This window comes from Blastomyces dermatitidis (genome assembly GCF_000003525.1).
Source record: "Blastomyces dermatitidis ER-3 genomic scaffold supercont1.8, whole genome shotgun sequence".
Lineage (NCBI taxonomy): Eukaryota > Fungi > Ascomycota > Eurotiomycetes > Onygenales > Ajellomycetaceae > Blastomyces > Blastomyces dermatitidis.
Genome location: NW_025544781.1, coordinates 736,558 through 758,576, shown reverse-complemented (window position 1 = coordinate 758,576; position 22,019 = coordinate 736,558). Strand labels below are relative to the sequence as shown.

Sequence of the window (22,019 nt, the reverse complement as noted above, 5' to 3'; positions counted from 1 at the left end):
ATCTTATATACAAAGATTTGATGATAGATTTAATTCAATAGAATGCTCATTCTGTAATACAAATGAGAATTCTGAGTATATTGTAATGTACTGTGCATTATACAATAGTCTCAGAGTCAGATTGAAAGAGAAGTATGATCTAAATCAATTAAATATGAGATTCTTATTCTCAACTGAGACAGGAATTAAATACTTAATAGATGTAAGGGGCCTACGCCGATTAGATCGGTATAATATTGATAGGTCTTATATAACAAAGATAAAAACGCTAGAGAAGGAAAGAAAGAGAAAGTGCGAGAATCAGCGATCGAGGTGGATATTTATACACATATGTGGTGGCGTACGCGGTGGAGCTTCGGGGCGGAAGAATATACACACGTTCGTAGCGGCCGAGGATCGGCGATCGAGAATGGCCGAGGATCGGAGCGTACGTGTAATCTGTGGAGTGTAACGGAATAGTCTATATGATTGATCGGGGTGGCGGCCGAGGATCGGCAATCGAGAATGGCCGAGGATCTGCAATCGAGAATGGCCGAGGATCTGAGCGTACGTGGAATCTGTGGAGTGTAACGGAATAGTCTATATGATTGATCGGGCGCAGCCCGCCACAATAGACTTTTAATCAGAAACTCAAGCAGCTATAAGAAAATGACTGAATTCAGAAATATCTGAATATAACGAGGAGGAAATTGATCAGATATAGTCTGTTAAAACAGCTATATACTATCTTTCAATAATTTGTTTCATTACAGTCTCTCATTATTTTACTTTACTTTTTTCTTTCTATTCTTTTCTACCTATCTCACGAACTCGCTCGATTTTTCGAATAAGAACCCGCCGATAGATTCATCGAAAAGCCCTCGATCATACGAGCATTTTGACCCCATCGCCGACCGCATACCCCGTGTGGTGGTGGAGTTATCCAGCCAAATGTGAACCAGATGTTGTCTGAAACTCCTGTGTGAGATTATCCCTCATTCTCCCCTATCACATCACAACCCCGGGCCAAATTGCCATACAAATTGTAAGATGAAGAGACCTAGTCATATGCACCAATCTTCTCAATTTTGAAAGATTCTCAATCTGTAGTTGTGAAGATATCTGAGAAGTGATCTTCATGAAAACCCTGTTCATCTTTGATGTTTCAAAACATCAATGCTAAGTCTCACTCTTGTACCGCTCTTTCTAATCTAGCTCATTCCTGGCAGAAAAATATAAAAAGATATCTCAGTGATAATATCAAGCATATAATTAACAGCTACTTCTGAAGTGTAATCTCTGTGATCTGTCTTCAGTGTATCTAGATATCAATGCCAAGTCTCACTCTCATACTATCTCTCTCAATCTGGCTCATCCCTGACAGAAAAGTATAAAAAGATACCTCAGTAACTGTATTTAATACATAATCAGCAGATATAACAACTATAAAATTAGCATATTTCAAGATCTGACTGAGCCTTTGCTCCCTGCACAGTGAGATATATTAAATCTAGTTTTAATATCTCAATATTCAATAGATTCTGTAAGAAATTGAGAACAGTAACACTAGATTTCTATTGAATTTAAGAATTAACTCTATATTAATATAATCATTGACAAAGTCTTCTATTTTAAAATATAAATAATCAGTTCCTCTACATTCTGCTGACAATATTTATATTATTATATAGAAACAGACTTATATTCTCTATAATATCAAGATTCTGAAGAGAGAAAGTCTTGATAGAGAGTATATAATAGTGTATATCTTAGCAGTTTCTATCTCATTCTTCTACAGCAGTTAATGTAAAAAAAAAAAAAGATCTTAGCAATAGTTTTTTACTTCTCTTGAAAAAGTAAGATGTTTTTCTCTGAGTTTTATACAATATTCTTATAAAGAATTAAAAACAGAGCTGTTTTCTATCATAATTTCATATTCTTTTAAGTAAGAATTACTTTTTCAGTAACTGAAGAGCTTTCATTAATACTTAATTCTTTTTTACACTCTTTATAAACTGATTTGAGTTGCACACTTGTTGTGTGAGAAGAATTGAATAATTTAGAATAAAATTGAATAGTTTTAATTAATTTCTCTGTAAGAAATTGATTTATTTTTTATCAGTTTTTCTGTTAAAAACTGTCATATTATCTGATTTATTATCAATTGATATCATACGTTTCCTCACTGTATCTCAAGAAAGAGATTATAAAGATTTTATTGATTTATCTCAAAAATCAATTTTAGTTTATTAGATTCTCTTCAAAAATCTAATCTAGTTACTAAACTAGTGTGAAAAAAATCAGGTATTTTATACATAAAAGTCTTTTATTCTTCTTTTGAAACAGTCTAACTAACTTTTCAATTGAAAATAGACTTAGAAATCTCTTAATTGAAACAGTCTGATCAACTTTTTAAAAGAGTTCAATACATATCTCAATTGAAATAGTCTAATCAACTTTTCATTAAGTGAGAACAATGAGTTCAAAAATATACTCAGTTGATGTGAAAAAAGATGCTTTCTCAAATACTATTTCTGAGATTGAAATTCTGAAGAGAAGAAAGAAAGAAGAAATAGAGAAACAATAAGTTCTTAAAATACAGAAACTTGAAAAAGCAAGTAAGATTCTTGAAAAGCAGTGTCTGAGTGAGATAAATGAAGAAGTTCTGTTAATTCTTCATGCTCAGACTAGATAACTACAGAAGATGATCAAGTTCAAACTTGAAATTTCAAACACAGTTCAAAAAAAATTGAAAATTTCTAGTATAATCACTGACTTTTCATCTTGCTCTTCTTTCTTCTTTTCTACTTCTTCTTCTTCTTTGAATTAGAAGAAAATATATGCTCAAGCAGCTGAATCTGCTGTCTCTAAACCTGCTATCTTAAAACATGCTCAAAATCCTGAGAAAACTGAGAAGAATAATACTCATACTTCTATTGATAGAAAAGTAGAGAAAAAAATGCAAAAGAAGAAAAACTTTCAAATCTTCAGAAATAGAAGACTTATTCTTCAAGTCTCAAATCAGAATATCTTGCAAAGAAACAAGCTAATCTCAAATCTCATTTTCAGAATTAGAAATGAAATTAATCAGCAGTTCTTTTCTCAGCTAATAACTGATATTGAAGTTCAAAAATCAGTTATAGCTTCAATTGAGTCATGCTTCTTTGAAAACACTATTATTCTGACTATAATGTCTGAATTTAGTGCAGAATTTCCTATTTAGAATAAGAATCTCTGAAAATCAGCAGTGAAATCTTTATTAAATACAACAATTCTATCTAAGAGAGATGAAAAGTGAGACAAATTCATTCTTTATAATATTTCAGTTAAAATTTTTAACTGTGAAGAAGAAATGCTACTTCACAAAAATGAATTAGAAGAATACAACTCTATTCAACTGAGAAAAGAGTCTGTATGACTAAATTCAATTGAGTTTAGATAAAGTAGAAGAAATGCCTCTATTCTAGTATATATAAAGATACTTGAACAGTCAAAGATCTCTGAAGTAAGAGTAGCAGGTTTGAAAATGAGAGTTCATGAATACAAAGACTTAAGAATGAATCTCAAAACTCAAATACAGTGTTCAAACTGTTAAAGATATGAATACTTTATAATCTTCTATTTCAGAGACTCAAAATGTGCATTCTGTACTAGAGATTATAAAACTAGTGAGTATAAATATGAAACATGCTTAAAAAGAGATGAAATATATCAACATACTCTGCTTAAATGCTCTAATTGTAAAGAAAAACATGCATCTAGCTTAAAAGAATGTATATTTGCTTCAAGAACTCAAAAGAACTGAAGAAAAGATGAAGCTTAAAACAAATCTAGAACTGAAGAGAATAGTTAAATCAGTAAACTCACAACTGTAAGCTTAAAAAGAAGAAACTCTCAACTATCTAAATCTTCAAACTTCAATTCTTCAGCTAAATGTGAACAGAATTTGAATTCTCAAACTTCTATTAAGATTAGAGAACTGAGAAATGACTCTGATACTAAGCTAGATATAATATAAGCAGTTAAGATTTCTACTTTTCAGAATAGTTATAATCTACTATCTGATGATAGTGATTAGATTCTACTCTACTCTCTTTTAGTATGAATATACAATAAAAATAATAAAAAAAGTTTAAAAACTCTTCAAAAATCATATTTATTCAAAATAATATGAATAGAAACTTAAATTATATTTATTCTTATCTTCAAATTGTATTTGAATAAAAAGTTGATTTTATACTACTTCAGGAGCTGAATTTTAATACTGAGTAAAAATATATCATTTCTCATTTAAGCTACTACTGCTTTTTACCTCAAAAGTCTGAGATAAAGTCAAGAGTAGTGATCTATGAAAGAAAGAGATTAAGATATTAATTTAATCTAAGATTTAATATCATATCTGACTCTGATATTCTGATGAGTGATATTATAGATAAAGAGAATGAGTTTGATATTATACAGCTTATAAATATCTATAATAAAAAGTTATTGAAGAAAAATAATAATATCTGAACAATTAATAGAGAATTTCTAAACATAACTTCATCAAGAAACTCTATAATTGTAGAAGATTTCAATACACATCATCTCTGATGAAATTCAGAATGTAAAAGAGCAGTAAGAGCTGATAATCTGATTAAATGAATCTTTGAACATTCAATAGGTTTAATTAATAAGTCTGATCAATAAACATTCTTTAGAAAAGATATGAAACAGAAATCTATTATAGATTTAATCTTCATATCATAAAATCTAATAGAAAAAAGACTTGTAAACTGATTTATTGATTCAAATGAGACATCAGAATCAGATCATGAGATTATTCAATTTAATATTGAACTGAGTGAGAAATAAATGAGTGAAAATTCTCCTCTCTCTAATCAGTTTAACTTTGAAAAAGCTGACTGAAAGGCAGTTGAAGAAAGTATAAAACTATTAAAATCTGAAAGACAGAGTGAGCTGTATTGAAATCCTGATCAAGATATCTTAAATGAAATGCTTGAGAATAGAGTGAAGCTTATTACATTCATTATTCTAGCAAGTGTTAAAGATAATATTTCAAAGAGAAAGTCTTCTGAGTATTTAAAATCTTGATAAAATAAGAATATCATATCTAAAAGAAAACAATTGACTACTGCTAGAAGAGATTGAAAGAATGATATAATTTCTGATAAAGAGTTCAAAACTGTCAGAAATGAATATTTTTCAGATATTAAAAAAGCTAAAACAGACTGCTGAAATAAATTTCTTAAAAAAGTATAAGAAAAAGAAGTTTTTAAAGCTTTTAACTATACTAAAACAAGAAGTGTAGTAAAACTTTCAATCTTAGAATATGAGTTTCAGAATGAATCATATACAGCAAACTCTTTTGAGAAAAAATGTCAAGCTTTTATAAGAACTCTTTTTCAAAACTTATCAGATTCAGATTCAGAGGAAGAGAATATATTACTTCTCAACTATATTAATGAAAATGACTGAGAATGGCCTGATCTTACTCAAGATGAATTAGAGTCAGCTATCTTCTCAAGTTCAGTTAAGACTGCTGCAGGGCCTGATTCAATTAATTACTTAATTATTCAAAATACATACTTCTACTTAAAGAATGAATATTTTGAGCTCTTTTTCAATCTCTTTAAAAATGAATATCATTCTGAATGCTGGAGAGAAGCTACTGAAGTGATTCTTATAAAATCTAATAGAAAAACTTCAATTTCTAAGTTATATAGAGTAATATCTCTATTGAAATGTCTAGAAAAGGTTTTAGAAAAGATAATAGCTACTCAACTATCTTTTATAAACTCTATCAGTAATTCTCTTTTATTCAGTGAATAAATGAGAGATAGAAAACAGTGTTCTGCAATTAATACTGATCTCTCAGTTATTTATAATATTTAAATAGCAAAGCATGAAGATCTGATCTCAACTGCAGTTTTTATTGATATAAAAGAAGCATTTGATCATGTTTTAAAGTTAAAGTTAATTCAGATATTGAAGATGCTAAAACTGTCACTTTCTCTAATAAAATGAGTTAACTGTTTTATATCTAAAAGAATTATACAACTTTTCTTTGATTAAATGAAATAAGACAAGACTGAGATAAAAATAGAAGTATTATAAGAATCTTCAATATCACTCATTGTATTTGTAATATACACTGCATATCTATTCAAAAATAGAAATATGAGAATAGTGTGATCTTCAAGTTATATGAATGATATTGATCTAGTCTACAGCTTAAAAACTATCAAAGAGAATTTAAAAGTGATTGAAGAAGCTGTAAAGAAAATCTTTGTTAAAGTAGATATCAATCAAATTCAATTTAATATGAATAAAACTGAGTTAATTCATTTCTTTTCTAAATTCAATGAGAAAGAACTATCTGTAACTCTTTTAAATAGAGAGATTAAACTCAGTGTAAATGTCAAATGATTAGAAGTATAGTTAAACTTCAAGTTGAATTTTAAATATCACATTCAACAAAGAACTGTCAAGACAGAAAGACTATTAAATAACATAAGCAGACTATCAAATACAGAGAGAGATCTATTCTTCCAGGCTATGAGATAGTTATATATAGCCTGTATTACATCAGTAGCTGATTATGAAGTTCAAGTTTGATGAAATAATCAAGAGAATTTCACTGAACTCTTTCAACATCTGTAAAACAGAGTCTTGAGAAGAATTCTGAGAGTATTCAAATCATCTTCTATTAAAGTAATGAAAATTGAAGCTTCAATTTCTTCTTCTGCTATTAGATTTGAAAAGAACTGTATGAACTATACTCTGAGAGTTATAAAGATAAGCTTAAATCATATAATCAGAGAAAGAGTCTCTTCTTCATTTTCATCAATTAACTCTGAAAATGAACTGAATTGAAATAGATTTCTTGATTGAAATGAAACTAATTCTTTAAAGAAAATATCTTCTCAACTGTATAAACTATACTCTCTGATTAAAAATCAATTTTCTTCTTTAAATATTGAAAAAGTTGATAATGAGAAGTTATCTCTCTGAAGAGAAAAGCTTGAATCTCTTATAAACTGATAAATAAGTGAAGTATCAAAAGAGAAAGAATATAAACAGCATTTGAAGAGAATTTCTATAATCAATATAAAAGACTCTATTCTGATTTATTCAGATGACTCAAAAAATGAGAATTTGAATAGATTAGATGCAGGTATTGCTTATACTGAAGATAATATCAATTTTATGTCAGATTTCTGAAATCTAGACTGTGAATCTGAAGTCTTTGATGCTGAACTATTTGTAATAGTGAAAGCTTTCAAACTCATTGAAATAAAATCTTATAAAAGAGAAAATAGTTTGAAAGAGATATAAATATTCTCTGATAGTCAAGCTACTTTAAAAAGACTTAGAAATAGTCAGATTTATAATAATCAAATGAATCTTGAACTGATATTAAACTCTGTTTTAAAAATTTAAAAGAGAAGAATATCAAAGCTGATAATTTATCTGCACTGAGTTCCTGCTCATATGCATATTCATAACAATGAATTGACTGATTCAGCTGCAAAAAGAAGTGCAGAATTAAGTAGATCTATTAAAAAAATTATGTCCTGATCTTTTATAAAGAGAAAAATAAAAGAATCTTGTTTAGATAAGTGAAATGAAAACTGGCAGAAACAAAAGAAGAGTATACATTATTCAAGACTTAAAACAAAACTCAAGTGAAAATCTTGTTTAATTAAATGTAAAAAGAAAATATTCTCATCTATAATACAGCTGAAACTAGAATATGACTATTTCAAATCTTATATACAAAGATTTGATGATAGATTTGACTTAATAGAATGCTCATTCTGCAATGTAAATGAGAATTCTGAGAGTATTGTGATACACTGTGCATTATACAATAGTCTCAGAGTCAGATTGAAAGAGAAGTATAATTTAAATCAATTAAATATGAGATTCTTATTCCTAACTGAGATAGAAATTAAATACTTAATAGACTTTCTATCAGAAACTCAAGCAGCTACAAGAAAATGACTGAATTCAGAAATATCTGAATATGAAGAGAAGGAAATTGATCAGATATAGTCTGTTAAAACAGCTATATACTTTCTTTTAATAATTTGTTTTGTTACAGTCTCTCTTTATTTTATCTTTTTCTTTCAATTTCTTTCTATCTATCTATTTAATGTGTCTATCTTTAAGACTGTGTTCTCTTTTCCTTTGTCATGATATTGTCAAATGATTTCAAAGTATCAGAAGATGTTAAAACACTGCAATTTGTAAACAGTTTTTGTATTCTGAGCTGAAATTTTCTGATTTTACATATCTGAAATTGATGAATGTTTAATAGTTAACTTTACAGATATAGGAAAAACCCTGAGAACTAAAAGTTCTCAGGTAGATGTCATAGTCTCTGACTGCATACATCTATAATTGAAGAATAATAATAATAATAATAATTTTCTACCTATCTATTTAATGTGTCTATCTTTAAGACTGTGTTCTCTTTTCTTTTGTCATGTCAAATGATTTCAAAGTATCAGAAGATGTTAAAATACTGCACTTTGTAAACAGTTTTTGTATTCTGAGCTGGAATTTTCTGATTTTACATATCTGAAATTGATGAATATATAATAGTTAACTTTATAGATAGAGGAAAAACCCTGAGAACTAAAAGTTCTCAGGTAGATGTCATAGTCTCCGACTGCATACATCTATAATTGAAGAATAATAATAATAATAATAATCAGTATATATCTCTATAAATGTGAATAATTAGAAAATATACACTTAAAAAGTATAATCAGAGTGAACTCTGCTGCTACTTGAATAATATTAAGAATAGAATACTGAAATTAATGATTTCTCTCATTAATTTCATAGACAAGATGTGTGAAGATAATCTTAAGAAATATAAAATTCTTCAACTTCCGATAAAAACAGATCTTATGAAGAGACTATTTCATAATATCAGAGACTGAGTGTTGTTAAAAAGTGTTACTTTTATACAATATATATATACTTACTGCAGTAATTCACTTTCTGTATATATAACTGAGAGTTATAGCTTTCTCACACTGCATGACTCTTCTGAAGATACTGTCACTGATTTGTAATTCACATAGTCTCTTAGTTCAGTACATACTACACTGTATATATACAGCTCTGTGTACTGAGACTGTGTTGATTATTATAATCTGATGTGATACTCACTTTTCACAGGTCATGTTTCATTTGATTAAGAGAGGAGAAAGATCACAACTGCTGTTTCATTAAGAGAAGAGATGAGTAATTGAATCTGTAGAAGATAATTTGATTTCTTCTATATTTAAAATTTAATTAATCTATACTCTTTAATTTGAGAATTTCTGAGAGTGTTATAATAGTTTTCATATCAGCTTGAAATTAGTGATTGATTAAAGAAGAGAAAAGAGAGAAGAAAGAAATAAAAACAACTTATCTTTATAATATGAAAACAAAGAATTACTATAATTATTCTTTCTAGTAATAAAGATCTGTTTTCTGCATGTATCTCTGATATAGATTATATAATAACTGTATATAAAGAATATCAATAGTATATATATTGAATGAAGATAATATTACTATACAATACTGTAACTGTTTCTGTACATCTCTTAAAGCTGTCAATATTTTCTTTGAGTCTCTTTATATTTGATAAGTTAATAATATATTTCAATGCACTCTTTCTTGTATTATTATTATCATTATCACTATTATCATCATTATTATCACTATTACTATTACTATTATCATTATTATCATTACTATCATTATTATTATTATATCATTGCTGACTGTCTTTTCTATCTTCACTCTCTTTTAATACTTATTAAAATTAATCATGTCATTCTTCTTTAAATATTCTGTGATTCTGTGACTCATCAAGATGTGTGAGCACTGTCACAGATTGAAGAGTAAGAAGAAAATAATATTCAAGTGAGAGAAGATAAATTATAAGACATGTTATAATACCTTGAAGAGGCTCTGTAAGAAAGTAGAATGAGAATAATTTTAAGTAATACTTCTGATAAATTTAGACTGAACTAAGTATAGAAATAATACAGATAATACTGCATATAAGAGAATGAAAAAGAAGATAGTAAAGAGTGATATACAGTAGTAGTAAGATCAGAAGAAGTTCTGAGAATGATTTAAAATAAAGATAAAGAGAGAGAGAGAGAAGAAGAGTATTACTGTAAATAAGTAACAGCAGAAAGAGCTTAAGAGAGTGTAGACTGACTGCTGAGACTATGAATTTCACATTTAATTTCATTTGATCTGATCTCATACATTTCTTAGTATGAATCCCGCTGAGACTAGTTATTAAAATAACATGTAAAGTGACTATATATCAAATCTCAAAATGAAATCATAACTTGAAAAAAATGAGAAAGTGATCTTATTTAGTTTCATTTAGTCTCATTCTTGACATAAAGTTACTATTTTTAGACATTTTAAGGTTTTTTTGAAACTATTTTTAATTTTTTAAAAAGTTATACTTTTTGATAATACTTAAATGAGTTTTAAAGTCATTTAAAGTAATAAAAATAATTTAAATTAAGAAGTGAAAATCATGATCTCATTTGAAAAATGTAATAAGAGTAGATAGTAAGTCTTACTAAGACAGTATAAGACTACTATTTAATGTTAAAACTGTGTAATAGAATCAGTTGAATTGATAATAAGACTATCAAAAATTCTGATTCTAGTCTCAGACACGGTCACACGGTCAGTCTAAGAGAGTGTTAAAGTGAGAGATAAAGAAGTTAAAACTGATAAGTTTTTTATTTATTAAGAGATAATAATTTTTAATAATACTTCTATTCTCTAATTAATTAGCAGAAGCTGACAGAGAAGAAGAAGATTAAGATCTTATTCAGATCTTGAATACACTCTATAATTCAGAACTGTGACGGGCTGCGCCTGATCAATTATATAGACTATTCCGTTACACTTCACAGATTTCTACCGCCCCGATCCTCGGCCGAAAACCTACAGAATTCCTATTCTTCCGCCCCGTAGCTCCGCCGTGTACATGTATAAATATTCACTTCAATCACTGATTTCTGCACTTTCTCTTTCCTTTCCTTCTTTAACATTTTTCACTTTGTATTATAAGTAGACTGACCGTGTGACCGTGTCTGAGACCAGGACCAGATTTTTTGATAGTTTCATTACCAATTCGACTGATCTCATTACACAGTTTTAACATTAGATAGTAGTCTCATACTGTCTCAGTGAGACTTACTGTCTACTCTTATCACATTTTTCAAATAAGATCATGATTTCCACTTCTCAATTTAAATTATTTTTATTGCTTTAAATGACTTTAAATCTCATTTGAGTGTTACCAAAAAGTGTTACTTTTTAAAAAATTAAAAATAGTCTAAAAAAAACCTTAAAATGTCTAAAAATAGTAACTTTATACCAAGAATGAGACTAAATGAGATCAAATGGAATCACTTTCTCATTTTTTTCAAGTCATGGTTTTATTTTAAGATCTGATATATAGTCACTTTACATGTTTTTTTGATAGCTAGTCTCAGCAGAATTCACGCCAAGAAATGTATGAGATCAGATCAAATGAAATCATATGTGAAATTCATGATTTCAGCGGCCAGTCTAATTATAAGATCTATATATTATACTGATCTATTCAGTGTAGATCTCTTACACTTGAAAAACATTCATTATCTTCTCATTAGACATGATTATTCATTAAGAAGATATCTGAACATATAACAATGTGTAAGAAATAGAGAAATAATCAGTTAAGTGAATACTGAGTTCTCAGATAGAAGCTTACTTATCAGTCACTCTGACTCTGTAATAAGATCTTACAAAGAGAATATCAGTGAAAGATCTGAGAGTTCTGACACTCTAGACATATAAAATATTCATATAATTACACTTCTTCAGATTTCACAGTTATCATATATTCAATAAATAACATGTCTGACAATAATATGAGAGAATCTTTAAATGTGAGTATAGATGTGATATCACAGTAACTCTGAGCAATGTTGAAATTACAATAACAACAGATAGCTGACATGCATGTAACTCAATAACTTCAATATGAGGAAATTTAACAATTAACTTAACAAGAAACTCATACAATTTCAACATCTACAGAATTGAATACAAAAGTGCTGAAAGAATACTTAGATGTTCTTATATATTTTAATACTTCTGATCTCACTCTCTACTCATTATAAAGGTTGAAAATGCTCATGAACCTGAGTGTAGATGAAGATGTCATCAGTTCACTAATTAATCAAGATTAATATATCAATGAATAATTGAAGAATCACATGAAACAGAAGTTTTATTTATGAATAAAAGTATATGAATCAGTATTATAAATGACTAACAACATTATTAAACATTTTAATATTTTATTTCAAGACACTGCTATACAACAGAAAGTGTTAGATTGATTATAGAGTATTTAACAGAGAAACACTTCTCTTATAACATTCATCTCTGACTTCAACATTAAGATTCTAGAAGCAGGTAATCAATCTTGAGAGAATTGAATGAAGATTAACATGCTTAAGAAGATATTGACTTTCTGTAAGAAATCCCGCTCCTCGCGGATTCTTTACCCCTATTCCTATCTCCCACATAATCAATAGGGCTAGCGGCCCTTGGCTACACACAACTATATAGACTGGAGTTCATGAATACTATTCATAACTCAGCTTGAATGCTATTATACATTTGATCTCTACATTTATCTTTCTACTGTGAACACTTCTAGTAGTTAACAGTACATATCACATCAAGCTGCAAACACCTGAATAATTGCCTGTGAGCACTTATTCTTACATTTCAAGCTCAGTCAGTCAGCAATCACTCATTATGACTGGAAGAACTAGAAACTTGCATGCTTCAATCTCTGCAAACCCTACTGCAGGTACTCAGGAGCAGTCACCTGAATCATGAATAACCTCTGTGAAAGAAGTCTCAGAGGACTTATCAATCACTCATGAAACATCATTCTCTGCATCTGTGACAGAGAAACCCTTCAAACTCATGAATGAATCAATCTCAGTGAAGAACATTCTTGAGCATCTTCTGCAGAATCAAGCTATTTTTCTACAAGAAATGCTTACTATCTGTAAACACTCTCAAACTGAGTCTCTAGACATGATCTTCAGAGACATCTGTGAACTGAAAAGAAACTTTCTCAAGCTGTGACTACTTAAGACTATCTATCAAATCACAATCTATAAAAGCTTTTGTGAGTTTGTATTTGAAATTGACTTACAAGTCTGACTGTGTAATATGAAAGATAAAGAAGCTGTTATCTATGTAATAACAGATCTCTATTATACTGAAGTCAAGAACTGGCTGAATTATCTAGAGAATGATCATGAGAATGATCATGAGAGATTCTGATAATCTATTCTCAAGACCTATCTAGAGAATAAGTTAAGAGACTTTACAAGCTGGACAGAGAACACCTGGGCTGTGATCATCAATATTAGAAAAAGAGGTGAGAAATCTGATGAAGACTACTCACAGTGCTTCATGAAATTATGATATGAATTGAAGTCTGTGAAAACAGAGCTCTGAAACAAGACCTGAATAATGATGTTTATAAAGAGACTGAATAAAGACATGTAGAACAAGCTCATTGAGCAAGACTCTAAGTTCTTGACTCTGGAGAAACTGATGACTCTCATTCATCACTTGCAGATCACTGTGAGAGTCACAGACCTGTGAAGAGTGAATCATCAATCAGCTCTGTGAGGATCAGAACAACAGAGAACAGATTTGTTAGAAAAAGATAACAAAGTATAGAGAGATTTGTATCTGACTGCTGAGCAGAGAGAGAGAGCTTCATAAGCTTCTGTGAACAGAGTGTATAATAGAAAGATCAAGGAAAAGAAACTCTGCTTCATCTATTCTAAATCAGAACATCTTCACACAAACTGTCTGAACAAATCAAAATAGGAATTTGAGAAGTCATAGACAGAGTCAGCAACAGCCTTCTTAAGAATCTTGAAGCTGACATCTGAATCTGTTGCTCTCTCAATGAAAATGCTTGCTTGTGAGAAGAGACTGTGCTGCAGTGCTGCTGTCTCACAAGTATGAAAAGTATTAATAAACTCAGGATCTCAGATCACTGTGATGTTTCTAAAGCTCATGAAGTGAATAAGCTGAAAGATGAAGACTGGGAATCTGCTCTTGTAACAAGCAGAGTGTGAGAACTCAGATCTGAGAACTGAGAGACTTATGAGAATCATCTTTGAATTGCAAGATCTCTCTGAAATCTGAAGAAGATTTACAGAAACTGTGATTATTACAGACATCACAGATGATATGTATTTAAGACTTGTATAACTTTAAAGACACAATTCACACATAGCTGTCTGCAAGTCAGGTTTATACTTCTAATCAGTGTTGACAGACTCACTTACAGAGATAGAAGCAGTTAATGCTGTAGAGTTGATTAGAGAAGACAAGCTCATCTATATAATGACTTTGTAAGTGTCTGAGAATCTTACAGTTATGAAAACTGAGCTTCAGATATCAGAGAAATACTGAGATCTTACAGAGATGTTTAGCTTAGCTAAGACAGCTGAGCTTTCTTCTCACTGTAAGAAGAATCTGATAATAGATTTGATAGAAGAGTAGAAACTCTTCTGAGAATTAATCTATAAGCTCTCTTATTATGAGACAGAGGTCTTACAGACCTATATGAAGAAGAATCTGAAGAATGACTTTATCTGATCTTCACAGACCTCTGTGAGAGTCTCTGTGATATTTGTGAAGAAGAAGAATAAAGATCTCAGATTATGTGTAAACTACTGTAATCTGAACTTCAAGATAATAAAGAGCTACTACTCTCTATCTCTGATTGAGAATGTGATTAACTGTCTCACAGAAGCTGTCATATTCACACAACTGAATGTGATTAATATATATATATGACTATGAATACAGTCTGAGAATGAATGAAAGACTGTCTTTAGAACTGCACTGAGATTGTTTAAATATCTAGTGATATCTTTTGATCTGACTAATATCTCTGTGATATTTCAGTCTTTCATTAATAAAATACTTCATGCATATCTGAATGTCTTCATGATAATATATCTGAATGATGTGATAATGTACTCTATAAAGAAGAAAGAACACACTGAGCATGTGTGAAGTGTGTTGAAGATCTTAGATAAGGCAGGACTGTATATTAAGCTTATAAAGTGCAACTTCAGTATCTGCTGAATTAATTTCCTAGAATATATAATCACTGTAGATAATATTCAGATGAAATCTTCACAGATTGAGACTATTCTATTATAATCAGAGTTAACTAGTATTCATGAGATTCAGATCTTTCTGAGTTTTGTGAATTTCTATAGACAGTTTATCTTTGTATTTATAAGAATCTTCTTGACTTTTACAGACATACTGAAGAGTGAAAATAAGAAGAAATCATCTCATAAACAGAGAATAAAAAGATTATTGAGAAGAAAGAACTGTAAGAACTTTCTTATCTCAGAAGCTTACAGAGTCTTTATAAGATTGAAATAGATATTTACAGATACAGTGATACTGTTTCACTTTGATTTCTTACTCTTAATCAGATTAAAGACAGATGTCTTCTTCTTTGTAATTTCAGAAATAGTCTCATAACTACAGTTAAATGAGAACTGAGTTTCAGTGATCTTTTTCTCATAGAAGATGTAATCTGTGAAGATCAACTATGACATTTATAATCAGAAGCTTCTTATAATAGTGAAATCCTTCTGTCACTGATGTTACTACTTCAAGAATCTCATAATAGTGATTACTGTTAAAACTAATTATAATAGCTTATAACAGTTTACTTTAATCAAGAAACTCTCACAGTGATAGATTCACTGAGCTCAGAGACTGAGTGAGTTCTGATTCAAGATAGAATATATTAAGGAAACCAAGAACTCAGTAGATGAATTCTCTCACAGATTAGACTATATTAAGAAGATCAGAGTAACAGATATAGAGAGACTAGAGAAGATAGAAAAGCTTTATAAGATGCTCAGACTGAGTGTTATGAAGAGATTGACTGAAGAGTCTCTCAATTCCCTGTGAGAGAAGAAGAGAGAGAAAGAAAAGAAGTCTGTATAACTACTCTCTATAACACTGAGAGTTAACACTCTGAGAATCTCTGTGAGAATTCTTGAAGAGAGTATCTATAATCTGAAGAATTTACAGGCTTTGAGAAGTATCATGAAAGACCTGATATAAGGAAAAACAGAGTATAAGTCTTTATAAGATCTTCTATTCAGATTGTCTGAACTGCAACTGAAGAATGAATATGCTCAGTATATTCAGAAACTGCTTATAACAGAGATTAACTCTGCAGAAATAAAGAATTGAAGAGACTTAAATAACCTCTTGTAAAGAGAGAGCTAGATTTATATGCTCATGAATAAGTTTCTATATATAGAACTTATCAAAAGATATCATGACTCTTCTCTAGCAGATCATTTTACAGATACTAGAACTCATGAGTTGCTTATAAGAAAATACTTCTGACTGAAGATACAAGAACTTATGAAGAAGATAGTGAATTCTTATACTGTTTATCAGAATTCATGAATAGTGCAGTTCAGACTATATGAAGAACTTGCTTCTCTACTCATCTTATGAGAACCTTGAAAACAGCTAGAAATGAATGCTCTTATGAGTCTCTCTGAAAGCAAGAATATATATAATACCTGCTTTGACAGTGTGCTGATGATAGTGAATTACTTTATTAAGATAACACACTTTATACTCACTCACAAGAACTTGAAGTCAAAGAATTTGACTCATATCTTTGTCTGCAATGTGATCTGATTGCATGAGTTATCTATGAATATTATCTCAGATAGAGAATCAATCTTCACAGAAGAGTTCTAGTCTGATCTGATGACTATACTGAAGATCTCATGAGATCTAAGTACAGCTTTTCATCAATAGACAGATGATCAGACAGAATATCTGATGAGTATATTAGAACAGTATCTGCAGTGCTTTGTTAATTACAATCAGAATAACTGAGTGTATTAATTATCACTCACAGAGTTTGTGTACAACAACTTAAAACATATCAGCATAGATAAAACTCTCTTTGAGATACTCACTGAGACTCATTCACAGATGATCTTGATGAACCCGCGAGAGTATACTATAGAGTGTGATGATGTCTGTGAACAGACTGAGAGAATTCAGAAGATCTGGAAGAAAGCTTATAAATTCTTGAGAAAGACTCAAGAGTATCAGAAGAGATACTATAACTTCAAGTATATTATAAAGAGTTTCAAGAAAGATGATAGAGTCTGACTGAGTCTAGAAAACATTATTACACAGAGATCTAGTAAGAAGCTGAATCTCTTATGAACAGAGTCTTATAAGATTATGAAGAAAGTTAGCTTATAATTCTATAGATTAGAACTGTCATCTGAGTTATAGATATACAATGTTTTTCATGTCTCTTTGCTTTATAAATATAAGAAATTCTCAGAAGAGAACTCTGTGACTCATCACTCTATTCATGAAGCACTAGAGAGTGAAAGAGAATATCAGGTTAAAGAGATTATTAACTCAGAGAAGTGAGATCATGAGCTCTGATTCAAGATTCAGTGATAAGAGTATTCTGATAAGATGAATGAGTTCACTTAAGAATCATCTGAGCAGATAAGATATCTATAGAAGCTGAGACATGACTTTCATACTGTAAATTCTGATAAGTCAGAATAATGCAGTCTTCACTAAGAATCTGATTGTAATAAAGATATTAATACTATCATTTATAAATTCTAGTCTATAAGATAATAAGTTTCTAGTGAGATGAACAGTCTGCAGTGTATGCAAGGAAAGAAGAAAACATATTCTTATTAAAGTTAAAAAACAAGAAAATAAACAGGATTATAAATGCAATTTAGAGACTAATAAAGAAAAAATAAAGAAAATTCATATTTATATTATTAACATCTGCAACACTCAATCTCTCTACAACTATCAATTTCTCTCTTCAAAGAAGTAGAGAGTATTATACTCATGATACAGATAATTGTTACATTTGATGCAAAGATCACTAGAAATGCACAGACTTCAGAGAAGCTAAATACCAGAGTATATACAGTTGCAGCAGAGTCTTGAAGACTGACTATCTGTGCATGTGATCAGATATCTCTCACAAAGCTGTGTTCACTCTCTCAGTTATACTGGAGTATTCAGCCTGAAAATAATAAGAATATGAAGAGAGAGCTCATCTGCTCAGGTCAACTTCTGTCATGAATTCATGACATTCACATTGCCTTGATTACTCAGATTTTGCAGATACTCAGGAATTCATCTCTCATTGATAATGGGATTGCAGAAATGCGCCGCGGCGCGAGGATCATTGATAGGAAACCTAGGCATATTTGCATATGCCTGGTCAGAGATTGTGTGAACAGAGAGAGGGTGATTGTAGGCCTGCAGAGCCATAGAAGACACTGATAACACTGAGAGCTTTATAAGAACTGTCAGCTAGAATCTGCAAGGAATTACTTGTAAGAAGACTTACAGTAAAGAGAGGAACTGCACTGCTTGAAGCCAGAGGCTGGCCTGAAGAAGGCAGGGGGTTGGCTGCTGGCCTGAAGATCAGGTGCAGTGGCAGGGCTGGGAAGAATGAAGACACAGTCATGAGCAGCAGCGCCCCTGCTTCACCAGCCAGTAAAAAGCAATCAGAGAAGTCATAGAGACACTCATGAGAAGCTCAGCAGTAATCAGACATTGTTTATGAAGAGATTGAAATTGAAAAAAATTTTTATTCTTAAGAAGTTCTTGAATTAATATACAGACACTGTCAGAAACACTCTCTCTCTATTATCTGAGTGAAAACACTTCACAGATGAATGAAGATACTCACAGTTTATAAAGATGAAAGCTGTTACAGAAAAAGGAAAAAGAAGATGAGATTCTGTGAACAGATCTGGGATATTTATACTACTCTAGAGAGATTTGCTTACACTGTGAGTGATTCTGCAGAACAGTCAGATCACTCTAGTAAATAAGAGTAATTGTGAATCACAGGCCTGAATCTTTCTATATGACTATAAAGAGTGATTGCAGACTGCAGACATCTTGATTCTATAATTCTACAGAGTTGATAAAAGAATGAAAAATTCCTCACAATTCTACAGTGTCAAAGAGCAATGATTTGCCAGAATGAATGAAAGATCAACTCACAAATATTTCTCTTTGATAAGAGTGATCTCACAGAGAGTAATTCATCTGTAAGATGAATCTATGTGATGATTATATAAGAATCTTATGAAAATAATTGAGAGTCAATCAGAACTCTTCTGTATAAAAGATGTAAGATGAATCTGTATGATAGTCAGAGAAGAATCTGTAGATTATAAAGAATCTCATGAAACAAGAAACTGAGTGACAGACTCTTTTCTCTTTATAATAACAAGGGATTTTTCCTCACTGAGGTTTTTTATAAATATGAAGGATTTTTAGTGAGTATCACTGCAGTGCTGAGCTGACTATGAAGTCACTCAGTGAAAGGCTTTGTGAATGAAGTCTTAGAGAGAGAAGAGTATGTAAGAAATCCTGCTTCTCACAGATTCTTTATCTCTATTTCTATCTCTTGCATAATCAATAGGGCTAGCGGCCCTTGGCTACACACAACTATATAGACTGGAGTTCATGAATACTATTCACAACTCAGCTTGAATGCTATTATACATTTGATCTCTACATTTATCTTCCTACTGCAAACACTTCTAGTAGTTAACAGTACATATCACGCCAAGCTGCAAACACCCGAATAATCGCCTGCGAGCACTTATTCTTACACTTTCAAACTCTTACAGACTCTTATAAGTGTAAATAAAGACCTGACTTATAAAGACTTCTGCACACAACTTCAGAATTTGAATAACTGTTCTATCAAGCTCAAGAATATACAGAACAGTGATAGAAGATATTACACTTCAGTCACTCATACATCTATATCTGTATTGAAGAATAACAATAATGATGCAGATGTCATGAACTGAGTAGACTTAAATATCTATATATAAGTAAGAGTCTCTGCTGTCTGAGCAGACTTTCAAGTTTCTGAGATTACTTCTGAAGAAGTCACTGACTGATATCAATGTGAAGTATGCATCAACTGTAACTGATCAGAATATATCACTTTCAACTGCTGATTGATTTATATACTCTCTTACTTGAGAGAAAGATCAGTGTTTTCTCACTTAATGAATGAATCAGTGTCTGTCTGCATCAATCACATTGCATTGAAGAGAGATTTGAAAGATAACTACAAGAATATTCTGATGAAATAGAGAAAAGATTAGCTTCTATTCAAATTCATAAACAGAAGCTTGAAGAGATCAGATGATAATAATTTAAAGAAAAAATAACAATGAATGTGATTCTTGTATCTACTGTGATTAATAATATATATAATATGAAAGTCATGATAGACAGCAGTCTATGTTATTATGTAATAATTAAATCTTCAGTTGTAAGATATTACATTCTTCAGTATATTCTCTTATCAAAATCTCAGATTCTTACAGAATTTGATAACTTAAAAGACATTTGTACTTATTACATAATGAAGTTGATTATAGATGTTAAAGAACATCAACATAAAGATGCCTATATATATGAAGTTGATAATCTCAATTATAATCTTATATTAGAACTTGTCTAACTATCTGAACAAGGTATCTTGCTGAAAACTTGAAATAGAAGTGTGGTGAGCTGCGCCCGATCAATTATATAGACTATTCTGTTACACTTCACAGATTCCTACCACTCTGATTCTCGGTCACTGATCCTCAGCTGAAAACCTACAGAATTCCTATTCTTCCGCCCCGAAGCTTCACCATGTATGAAAACCTCTATTCTTCCGCCCCGAAGTTCCACTGCATATGTCATCATGTACACATATAAATATTCACTTCAATTGCTGATTCTCACACTTTCTCTTTCTTTTCTTCTCTAATGTTTTTGTCTTTGTTATATAAGACCTATATATTATACTGATCTATTCAGTGTAGGCCTCTTACACTAGAAAAACATTCATTGTCTTCTTATTAGAAATGACTACTCACTGAGATATCTGAATGCATAATGACATGTAAGAAATAGAGAAACAGTCAAACAGTTAAGTGAACACTGAGTTCTTAGATAGAAGCTTACTTATCAGTTGTTCTGACTCTGTAATAAGATCTTACAAAGAGAGTAAGATCTTACAAAGAGAATATCAGTGAAAGAGCTGAGAGTTCTAATATCACAGATATATGAGATATTCATATAATTACATCTCTTCTGATTTCACAGATATCACATATCTGATAATCAATATAATCATGTCTAATGATAATATGAGAGAACTCTTGAATGTAAGTATAGATACAATGTCACAGTGACTCTGAGTAATATTGAAATTACAATAGCAACAGATAGCTGATATTCATGAAACTCAATAACATCAATATGAGAAAATTCAATGATTATCTCAACTAGAAATCTCTGCACAGACAATCTCAACACTGACAGAATTGAATATAGATACAATGTGAATGCTGAAGAAATACTTAGATATTCTCATATATTTTAACACTTCTAATCTCACTCTCTACTCATTATGAAGATTGAAAATGCTTATGAAACTAAGTATAGATGAAGATATCATTGATTCACTAATCAATCAAGATTAGTATATCAATGAATAATTGAGAGATCATGTGAAATAGAAGTTTCATTCATGAATGAAAGCATGTGAATCAGCATTGTAAATGTCTGATAATATCATCAAATATCTTGATATTCTGTTTCAAGATACTGTCATGCAACAGAAAGCATTACATTGATTACAGAGTACTTGACAGAGAAACACTTCTCTCACAATATTCATTCCTGACTTTGATATTAAGATTCTAGAAGCAGATGATTAATCTTGAGAGAACTGAATGATAATTAGTATATTAAGAAGACATTAACTTTCAAACTCTTACAGACTCTTGTAAGTGTAGATGAAGATCAGACTT

The 22,019-nt window shown here is 30.4% G+C and overlaps 1 protein-coding gene across 1 annotated transcript; it reads right to left on the bottom strand.

The window, feature by feature from the left end:
• Positions 1-201: 201 nt before the first annotated feature.
• On the bottom strand, positions 202-876 carry BDCG_07132 (uncharacterized protein; the record flags this gene model as incomplete). The annotated part of the gene is made up of 2 exons (XM_045422901.1): positions 202-579; positions 871-876. 2 exons carry the CDS (start codon positions 874-876, stop codon positions 301-303), a joined length of 285 nt encoding a protein of 94 aa, XP_045278431.1. The 3' UTR covers positions 202-300.
• Positions 877-22,019: the final 21,143 nt, after the last annotated feature.